At 35.4% G+C, this 11,562-nt stretch overlaps 1 protein-coding gene across 1 annotated transcript in view; it reads right to left on the bottom strand.

Annotated features, from left to right (window-relative positions):
* Window positions 1-11,562, bottom strand: part of FKTN (fukutin) — a 40,956-nt gene that overhangs the window by 7,728 nt on the left and 21,666 nt on the right. The window contains exons 5-6 of the mRNA XM_008589486.1: window positions 4,155-4,432; window positions 2,428-2,560 (exon numbers count right to left, since the gene is read on the bottom strand). Coding sequence (XP_008587708.1) covers window positions 2,428-2,560; window positions 4,155-4,432 — 411 coding nt within the window. The remainder of the gene's footprint in view (window positions 1-2,427; window positions 2,561-4,154; window positions 4,433-11,562) is intronic.

The raw sequence follows: 11,562 nt of genomic DNA, 5'->3' as shown, positions 1-11,562 counted from the left end.
CAACACCAAGCTAAGGGTTAAGATCCCCTTACCGGTCATCTTTAAAAAAAAAAAAAAAAGGTCATTATTAGGACAATTAACAAAACTTGAATGGGGATTAAATAGTAATAATCTATGCTAATTCCTAACTTTTATATCAGGATATGTAGGAGAATATTCTTCTTTTTAGAAAATATTAAATTATTTGAGGTTGTGGGGCATTTTGTTGATAGCTTACCTCCCAATGGTTCAGAAGAAAAAAGGTTATTTGATTTGTATTTACAGCTTTCATGTCTTTGAAAGTAATTAAAAATTATTTTTATTTTTATTTATTTATTTTTTTTATGCGACCAGTAAGGGGATCGTAACCCTTGGCTTGGTGTCGCCCGCACCGCGCTCAGCCAGTGAGCACACTGGCCATCCCTATATAGGATCAGAACCCGCGGCGGGAGCACCACTGCACTCCCAGCGCAGCTGCGCTCCCAGCGCCGCACTCTCCCGAGTGAGCCACAGGGCTGGCCCTTAAAAATTATTTTTAAGAAAAGAAAAAGAAAAAAGAAAGGAGGCAGCTTAATGAGGTCTATTAGATTAGTTCATTGCTTGTTTTACACCAAGTATTTGGCGCCATCAAGTGCTCAAATATATGTATGTTCACTTGAATTTGAAAACTGACACTTCTAGTGTTTTTAATCATGGTTCTAACATAAGAAATAATGAGGAATGAAATATTTAAGAGGATAAGAATAAAAAGTTATCAATCCCATTAGGCACTCTATATCAGTAATACCAATACACTAGCAGGAGATAAAAACAAATTAGGAATCACAACTCTGCAAACACAAAGTTCCACCTGGTTGTGTTATGATAAACCTCCAGATAGCATTACAATCTTGCTATTTGATGGGACATTGAACACCAAAACTATGATGCTGTAATAAGCTGATAAGCCCTCTAAACATCTGTCATCCATATTCTTTACTCAAATGCTGATTGAGTGCTTGTTCTTAAGTTTCAAAAGCAACAGTAAAAAATACGGAATTTAAAAATATGATACTATCTACATGATTTCTCAGTATTTTTGAAACATTTTACATTTTACACTGCCTTCTCACAAAGATCGATAAAATGAGTCTGGGCAAGTGCTTTCTAGGTAATGGAGTAGCCCTAGTAAGTGTCCTTAAATAAAAATCATTTGATTTGTACAAGCACCTTATTCTCCATGCATTTTCCTATATTTCTAGGATCTTATCTTTGTGCCATGTATTATGGTAGATACTGGGGCTACAGATAGGAATAAAATAAAACGCCTGTCATCAAGAAGTTCACACAATTTAGTAGTGGGACAAGATGGACATTCACAATTCACTGTGATAACTGCTATGACAGAAGTGGCGACCACAACAAATTCTCTTAAGACAAGAAGAGTGAGTGATCAAACTTAAGCACCAAATTCTATCTCTTCTACTTCTTGTTATTATGTGGTGGGGATATGTCAGGCAGCACTTGCCTACTGCACTAGACCCATCCACACATGCACTTTTCCATCTTTTCATTCATGAGGCTGAGTGGGTAAATTTCATAGTTCCACAGTTATGGATATAAGGCAATAGGGCTAGAAAGGCCCATGTGGACTGTCAGGCATAGGTTTGGGGGCCAGCAGAATTCACTATGCCAGAGAAACCTTGTATTTGTGGATATTGGGCACTTGGCAGCAATAAAGCTGGTACTTCATTTTCCCATTCTGTTCCTGTCTTTGTGTATACAGCTTTCTTGGCAGGGAATCACAGAAAATAAAGGGCAAGTGGAAGGATTAGGGTACCAAAACCCCACTGTTAATTTGCCTGTTTTCACTATATCTCTGTTTTATGTCATCTCTTAGAGCTGAACTTTCATGCCCCAGGGTCAGGAGCCTGGGAAACAGATTTTCAATAAATGCCTATCAAATTGAAAGCTAGAGCAACAGAATAAAGTTCAAAAAGCACTTTGTCTCTGTATATTGTTTATCTTCAAAAACCTTCATAAACACAAAAAATTCATATTCAATGCCAACCCTCTGAGAAAAACTATATTTCCCATGAAGTCCTTTCTAAATCTATAAGGTACACCTTCTACAGTGGCTTCATCCCACTTGGATTGCTTCAAAAAGAGAATTTTTTAAAGCTTATAGTCTATCTTAGTTGAAGGTAGATGACAGTGCTACACCTATCAAAGTCTATTCAAATAAAACAATAAATAAATATCAGTCTATTTATTTAGGGAAGAAATAGTTTAAGGTTAATTTTTAATTTTTTAAAAAATTGAAAGAAAACAAACTGGAAGAAAATAGATGAATTAAAAAAGATGTTTTCACATCTATTTTCCATAAGTCCCTTCATTTCCCCCCAAGAAATATTAAAAATAAACACACCTCCTTTATTTTAAAAAGTACATTATTTGGTTGTCTCTAACCTGAAAAAATGCTCGAGCTTCTTTATACCTACACTCAATAAACCTAGAGTGTGGTATTTCTTCTAGAAAGTGCATTAGATCTTTAGGAATGAGAACTTCTAGTCCATCAACAATAACTTGCTGTAACTCTGGCCTAAAAACAAAAGTTAAAATTTATTATAAGGATTTAACCCCTCTTTTTTTTTTTTTTTTTGTCTTTTTCAGGATTTAACCCCTCTTTGACGTTTTAAAGAGGCAGCCTCTTTAAAATATCAAACATTAGCAAAATAGCTAAACATCAAGCATATTTTCTCAATTACCTCAGATACCAATTAGCAAATATAATAAGACCTTGAAAATCCAACATCAAACAGTAAATGAATTTAAGCATCTTGGTCAATATATTTTAAAACATTTTTATACTTGTTCATAAAACCTCGGCATTTTAAGCAGAAAGGAAAGTTAACTGACATAATCTTAAACTATCAATTTACTTTTGGAGAAGTCAACATTTTTACCACTTAAGACACATGAGTAAATTACAACAGCCTGGGAGTCTCATTAGCAGGCAAAATGCTAATCTGGGAATTGGTCTTTTGTATTTCAGATATTCCACAAATATTCTGATGAATATTTTTGATTCCTCTTTATATAAAATTTTACTTGCACAATGTAGAGATGGCTTTTATGTATTGGCATACATTTATGTTTAATATTTGTTGACTAACAATTTTTAACTTTACTGAATTATTAATTAAACTTTGAAATAAATTCACAATAAAAAACTAAAAGATGTTTTCTTAAAGACATTTATTTGAAATACAGAATAAGAAAAAAGCATGCATAAAAGTGGTAAGATAATAGTGGCCATTATGATTTAGACTAAAATAATAAGAGGAGCCAATATTAACAACAAAATATTTTTTCACACACACTACTCTTTTTTCTGGTCATTTTATTTCTAAAACCTGGCTTGGTTCAGAAAAGGTTTGATACCACATATACAAAAAATGAAGAAGCCTCCAGTTTTGAATACCTTTTTCAGTCATTTATCATACACTACAGCTAATCAAATTTTACATGAATCCCTTCAAATTACTTTTGTCATAAGAAATATTTTTATTACTGTGATAGCTAAGAATATATTTTTGCACACAGTTTTAAAAATATACAGGAAGGTGCATAAAACATAAAGGCATAAAAAATGAATTATAAAATAAACACCCATGTCTCTACCACAGAACTGAATTTTGTCAGCTTCTCTGCAGTTCTCTGTGTCCTAGCCAATCACTCCCACTCTATCTTCCCTAGAAATAAAATCTCTTTTCTGCTACCTCTTCTTTATTCTTCTTAATACCTTTAATGTATAAGTACAAATCTATGAACATAATTTAGCCTGTATTTGAACTTTTAATAAATGTAATCATAATATTTGTACTCTTTTGTGACTTTTTGTCACTCAACATCGGAGGATTCATCCATGCTGTTGCACAGAGCTCTAGTTCATTTACTTCCCTGCTGCATAATTTTGCTGTATGAAAACATATATATACACATATAAATTCATTTATCCTTTTACTGTTGAAGGGCATTTAGGTTGCTTCTAATTTGCAGGCATTAAGAATAATGTTACTAAGAACGTTTACGTGAATTATCTATTAGATTTCATTACTAAATCTAAAAAATGCACAAGAATTTATGACTGGACAACAGTCATTTCACATTCCCCCTTTGAACTGTGAACTTACCTGTCAAAAGCTCCAGGATAACGACCAAACTGTAACTTTCGAAAAGGAACAAATTTCCTGTCAATGTGGCCTTTGAGTCGTAGATAGCCATGCCACAGGTAGTTGCCACTCCTCTCATGAAAGACTACTAAGTGGATGGCATGAGTGGCCAATTTGCAGATATAGTGCAGGGGGATTTCGGTTCCAGAAAGTGAATCTATCCCGTCTAGCCGGGGATCTTTGCTCTCAATCTTTAGGCACTGAAATCCCATATTCTCAGCTATCCGAAACCAGCCTTCCTAGAACCAAAGAAACAGCAAGATTGAATATTTGAAATCAAATACTACGAGCAAAACTAAAATGATTCTTACACTGAATTGAGCCATATTTTTGTACTTATTTGCTCTTTGCCAGAAGATTTTAAAATGAGAGTAATGAGCAGAAAGTAGTAGTGGGAGAATAAAGGAAAGTGGTAAATAAACTCTATAGTATGGAACATATGTCCAATGACCTGCTTTATGAAAATTAATATAAATTTCTTTCTTGGAATGAGAATGCCCGTTTTAGTGTTCTCTAATTAGTTTCTATAAGGTAAATGTTAACATAAGGATAGCACGTTAAACTTGTAATTCTTTTTTCTTTCAGGATAAGATATACTTCATGGAACACAAACTATAACCCTCAATGCTAGCTGTCTTCATTGTAGGATAACGTCTATGGTATAGATAAATATTCTTAAAGAACAGAAAATTATGAGTTTTACCTGTTAAATCATTTTTTGAAGGTAGGTCAACTCTTGAGAAACTGGACCCCATCCTTCCCATTCTCAGACTTCACTCCTGAAGTTCTACATCTCCTGCATCATTCTTTTCCAGATCAATCCCATCAGCTATTCAAATGTACTCTGGTATCTTCTATGAATAAAATAAAACCTCTCTTCACCCTGTGGTGTCTCCTTCTAGCTCATGTCCCATTTCTGTTCCCCTTTGCACTCAAACTTTCCAAAAGTGTGTTCTATTCTTTATGTCTCCAAAGCTTCACCTCCTACATACTCTTCAACCCGAGTACTGGCTCTGATCTGGCTTCTGCCCCCCTTCTCCATGAAACTGCTATTTTCAAGGTGGCCACTGACCTCCATACAATTGAATCCACTGGCCACATTTCTGTCCTCATCTTACCGAACCTCCCAGAAGCACTGGAGTCATCGGACCCATATGCCCAAGCACTTTCCTCTTTTGGCATTGATGGCATTGCATTCTCTTGATTTCCCTCCTACCTCACAGGCCTCTTCTTTTCAAACTCTTACCTGACTCCTCCTCTACCTTATTTCTAAATGTTGAAATGTCAAGAGCTTGTTCCTAACATTTTTCTTTTCTTCTTTCTGTTCTTTACCCCTCTCTCTGTCCCCCTGCCCTCCTCTTTCCACTACTCTCCTCTATCTCGACTCTGTCTAGTAAACTTGTAATTCTTAATTTAACTTCTAATAACCTTAATCTTCAAAAGTACTTCAAAAAAATAGTTCTATCATCTCAAAGTTTATATCCCAACAACCTAAAATGTTACCATAAAGAACCCCATCAAAATGCACATTAGAAAATAGTGTGAAACACACAAAGACAAAGTGCATTTTCTGACATCATTAGTTACAGTATAAATCTCATGTAACAAGATTAAACTATACGGTAGATTTTAGTCCTAATCTCAATAACCAGTGTTAATAGATTTTTAAATAGTATTAATTATTAAGAACACCTTACATTTGAATAGGAATTTACAAAAAAAGTTTTCAAAGAACTTTTATATACATTATTGCATTTGCATATGACATCTACTCTGTAAGTAGCACAGGTATTTCAGATAAAGAAACAAATTCACAGAAGTCAGGTTTCTTGTCTTAAAAAACAAAACTAATAAGTTGCAAAGTCATTGCAAGCATTTGGGTCTTATCCAACCAAATCTAAGGTCCTTTTCACTGTATAACACGACCTCTCTAGTTTATATTTTACATCCTGTGTACAAAGCTTATTCACATTCATTATCTCATCATCTCATTATTCATTATATCACTTGATATCCACAGCAAGGAAGATATTATTATGCATAGTCCACAATTAAGAAAAATAAAGCTCTAAGAAGTAATACCAGACATTAGGTTATTAAATGATGAAGTGTCCTGAAGTTTGTCTTACTGGCCACAGCATTTTTCAAGAGCACTTTCTTCACACCACTTATTGCCTTTCAATGTTGTCATCTGAATTAGCTGTGCCCTTATCTATGCTCTTATAACACAAACAAGCCTCTATCACACTATTTATTGTACTGTTTTTAAATTGTTTATTCAAATGATTAAACTCCATTAACAGACTACAAGTTTCTCAACCATAGGAAGCAACAGTGTCTAGTACCTAGCAGATACTCAATAGATATTTGTTGTGGTGGTTTATATTGTTAAATGAGAGAAAGCGATACTTCTGGTAACAACCAGTGTCTTCCTTTGGATACAGAGCTAGATTGTGTTCTGGCTAATGGAATGTAGATAGAAATACCATATACCACTTCCAGGCCTGACCTTACAATGTTCCAAAAGATCTTCCATGTTCTGTCTTCCATCTATATGTATAAAAGCAAAGAACTTCAAGATGGGAAAACCATACAAATGAAATAGCCTGGATCCCTGGGTCACTGCTTATAGGACAGTCACTCAGGAATATCCCTGACCAGGAATAGCTACACTGGATTTTGAGTAAAGACAAATACTCCTTTCTTGTGCTAAGTCAATGAGATTTTAGGGTTGTTTTTAAGAGCAAGTAATGTAATTTATCCTGGCTAATACTATTTTACCTTGACTCTTCTTATACTAGAATTGTCAACTACAGAACTCCTCTTTTAGTGGAAAGTACTGATTGAGGGTAATGGTGGAGAAAGACTACTGTACAGAATGAAAGAAAGGCATTATAAGATGATAAATTCAGAAAAATTTAAAAAGGCCAGCCAGACTTTGAGAGAAATCTTCCCATGGGTTGTGGGAAAGACTGACAGACAAAATAGGCAAAACTGTCATTTGGCTTGCCATCTTAAAACCATAAGAGAGAGAAGAGTCAAGAACAAAGAAGCTGCTCTGATCAAGTGGAGTAAAGACCTAAGTCAAGACTGTGCTGCACAAATCTACTCCAGTTGCCTTGGCAGTGGTTTGCTCACTTTAGGGTAGTGGCATTATTTAAAAAAAAAAAATCACATGCAAATGAAGTCTACAGTAATTAGATCTAATGATCTATTTAGCTACACCATGTGAGAAGTTTTAGGAAGAATATCCAAGGGCTCTCTACGATGTCATATATATAAAAAAATAACCTGAACCTGTGTGTTTATTCTGAGTATAACTGACCTTTTGCTTCTTCCACTGACTTTGGCCATATCAGTTTTGCCAAGAATGGTATATTCCCTTTATTCTAAAGCAGTGGTTCTCAAGGCATGCAGTATGGCCCCCAAGAGACATTTTAGCTATTTACGAGGACATTTCTGGTTTACCATAATGATAAACTGGCACTTAGAGGCCTAGGCCAGGAATACTAGACATCCTACAACACAAAATATGAAAATCTATCCTGTGTTCTACTTAATTTCAAATGTCCTGTAATACAATCACATAGTGAAAAATTGGTTTATAATTATCTGAGCCCTTATTTCTCAGGAATACAATAGACATGTCAATAGAGAGACAATTTTAACTTTTTTGTTTTTGGAAACTTGTTAACTATTTTGGAAAATCACATTACTAACAACAATACCATTCATAGTATGAGTCTATATCTGTAGCTATTACATTCTGTGATCCTGCTTATAAATACAAGTATCTGAATTACTTTATTATGGTTTCCAGTATAGTCTTGCCTGAATGTTTACACACTAAAGCATATATTATTAACTTTTATTTCTACATTATGTTACAGTTAAGACATTATATTGATTTGGGGGATTATGTGTGTAGGAAGATTAAAATTTCCTTGAACTTCATTTTGGGAAAATAAAGGAACATTATAAAACACTCTTTGTAAAAATGGTTTATAAGCCTTGTAAATTTTTCCATGAGAAAATCTAACAGTCCAATAGAAATGACCTACAAATACTGACATTTAGGAGTCTCCCCAGTGAAAAAGCTGGCACACTCTTAAACCCCACAGTAAAGTCCACCAGTTAATGAGGCTTGACTATAAAAAAGGTTTTCAATTGATTTTCAGTGTCTCATACTTAAATATGAACAAATATTATAGAAAATCTATATCATGGAAAACAGACAAACAAGTAAGAAAAATAAACATACCAAAAAACAAATATCCACAAAAAAAAAAAAAACCCAAATACAGCAGGGAGCAAAAGATTTTTTCAAAATACCAAAACTTTAAAATGTGCAGAGCTATAAAAGTTAAAACTGAGCCCATGAAGTAAGAACACAGTGCTATAATAAGGAATAATCAGAATACAAGGAGCTTTTAGAAAATAAAAATATAAAAATTAAAAAAAAAAAGACAAAATCAATGGCACCATTAAAGATTTTGTTAAAAAGTAGAACAGTTGGAAAAAGAGATGGAAAATCATAGAGCAATGATAAGAAAGTGAGAGGATCAATTCTGGAAGTCTGGCATCCAAGTAATAAAAAGTTCAGAAAGAAGGAACACTTTCAATACTATTGCTGAGGGTCCTAACTACATCATGAAGTCAAGAAAAAGAAATTAGTTGTAAGAATTAGGAAGGAAGAAACCAAATTGTTTTTTGTGCACACAATACAATGATCTACGTTCAGAGAAAAAGAGAGAAAGATATATATATATATAGAGAGAGAGAGAGAATAAACTATTAGAGTGTAGCTATAGAATTCAGTACAGAAGCTGGGAAACAAGATCTAAATACAAATCTCAACAGCATTCTCATACACCTATAATAATGAATTGAAAAAAGAGGAAAAATAACTTATCCACATCCCCCCCAATCTCCCACACAATAAAAACTGTAAGGTAGTAAGAAATAAATTGTACAAAAGATGTGCAAAATCTATAAGAAAAATTAGAATATTCTATTAAAGAGCATCAAAGGACACCCAAATTAAAGGAGATATATTTCATGTTCATGAATAAAAACATCTTAATATTTTAACAATGTCAAAGGACCTTGCATGCTTTTGCTTTCTCAGTGCTCTGTGAATAAGCCTGAAGTAGACTGGATGATGAAAGACACATGGCCTAGGCACCTCCACTACCCCATACGACAGCTAGCTATCCTGAAAAAGCAGGACTAGCTAGCTAATTGGCAGAGTAAGCTTAGCTGAGATCAGAACAACCACCTAGCTGAATCCTACCCAAAGTGCCAAGTCACAGAATAGTGAGCTAAATAAGTGATTGTTGTTTTAAGCCACTAAATTTTGTGGTGGTTTGTTATACAGCACACACCAACTGATACATAAGCCAAATCAAATGGGAAGGTAAAATAGAAACACTTTCAGAAATGCAAGGTTTCAACCTCCCATGCTCCCTTCCTCAGGAGGTTAATAGGAGAATGTTCTCTCTTACGATGATGGAGTAAATCAAGAAGACACATGTAATCTAGAAAATAGGGGTTTTTAACATAGGAAAGATAAGGGGATTTCCTAGAATGCTATGAAAGGGAGTTGCAAAACAATGCTGGCACAGCAGACCAGTCTATATTATAGGTGTAAGACCAAGAGCTCCTGGAGGGATGTCTCCAAGGAAAAATAAAAATGGAACTGAGAGATTACCTGATGTATTAGATCCTACTGAGAGTTTTATGTTTCTATTGCAGATTTCACAGATGGATTACTGATAGATATATAGAAAACTAGCAAACAGAAAGGAGAAAGAAGGAACCACCACTGAGCTGGTACAGGAAGCACTCTGGGCTCCTGAGCTGGGGTGGTGGGGGTGGCGAGGGCTTCAGCCACACCCCTCTGACATCAGCAACCAGCCCAGCAACAACCAAGTTACCACTGGAAGCCCCCTGGTCTCCCATGCAGGAATGAGAGGGGTGCCACAGGCTTCAACCCCACCCCTCCTCCTTCTTCCTTCTCCTACCCTATTTCTTTCCCCCTTCTTTGGTCCCCTTCCCCAACAACTGCTCCATCACAATATCATAGAACGTAAAAAAAAAGTAATATTAATAAATAAATAAACTTAGAAACAAAAAACTAATTCCACTTCTACTTGCCCTTTTCTGCTGTAAGCTTTTGGCATGTGCTATAGTTTGGATGTGTCCCCCCACAAATTCAGGCATTGCCAATGTGACAGTATTAAGAGATGGGGCCTTTAAGAGGTGACTAGGCCATGAGGGATCCTTCCTTGTTAATAGGATCACTGCCCTTTTGAAAGAGGCTTCATACATCACTGTCCTGCCCTCTGCCTTCCACCATGTGAGGACATAGCAAGAAGGCCCTCAACAGATGCCGGCACCTTGACCTTGGACTTCCAGCATAAGTTTAAACATCTTCAAAATGTAAAATTAGGAGAAAAAATAAGCAAGCAAACAAAAATCATGGACTTATTTATACATTTCATCTGTTTTTTATCACCTGCATCACCGTCTGGAAAGAACCATGGCCCAGGAAAAAGCCAGATCTCATTCTCTTGATGCCCTGTGTAAGAGTTTAGGGCAATTAAGGAATATGTAGCTTATAGTGATTTCCCAGACCACCACCATCCTGGAAAGTGAGCCCCGCTAGCAGGGGTCAACACAACTAAAACAGATCCAACTGTCGAATTAATACACATCTATCACAGGTGGCTAACTACCTAGTTAAGTTCATTTAATTTGATGCTAATTTTCTTACTTGAATAACTCTTCAGAATGAAAAATAGTGAAATCAGAAAGTTAGAGGTATTCCAAAAAAGAAGTAAGCACATTTTTGGCATGTTTGATTGAAACTTTTTTTTTTTTTTTTTTGACTTCTGTCTGAGTTTCACCTTGTAACCATTAAGCAGGATGGAAATATAAGTTCAGATTTTTGGACACACCCAAGAAATACTCTACTCAAGTATCAAAGAAGTACCACGCACTTACAAAACAGGAAGAACAGTACTATAGACTAGGGATACTACCCTCATTTATACCTTATGTAATATATACCGAAAGCTCACCTAACCCTTCCTATCTAGCTGCTTACATAATGAAGATGCTAAAACCTGTCTTTTTAGCCTCCCTCACAACTAGGAGACATGTGACGATGGTTCTGGATAGTGAGATATAGGTAGAAGTTCACCAGAAGCTTCTGAGAAAATTTTTCCTTCAAAAGACAGATGTGTGTTGCCATTCCTACCTCTCATCTTCCTGCTTTGAACATGGATTTTGTTGGAGTGAGCAGGACTGAAGCCATGTTGGGACCTAAAGCTGCGTGGGCTGCAGATGGGGGGGGGGGGGGTTAAAA

This window comes from Galeopterus variegatus, unplaced genomic scaffold (genome assembly GCF_000696425.1).
Source record: "Galeopterus variegatus unplaced genomic scaffold, G_variegatus-3.0.2 Scaffold5468, whole genome shotgun sequence".
NCBI classification, from domain to species: Eukaryota; Metazoa; Chordata; class Mammalia; order Dermoptera; family Cynocephalidae; genus Galeopterus; species Galeopterus variegatus.
The sequence above is the reverse complement of the archived record's forward strand: the minus strand, read 5'-3'. Positions and strand labels throughout refer to the sequence as shown.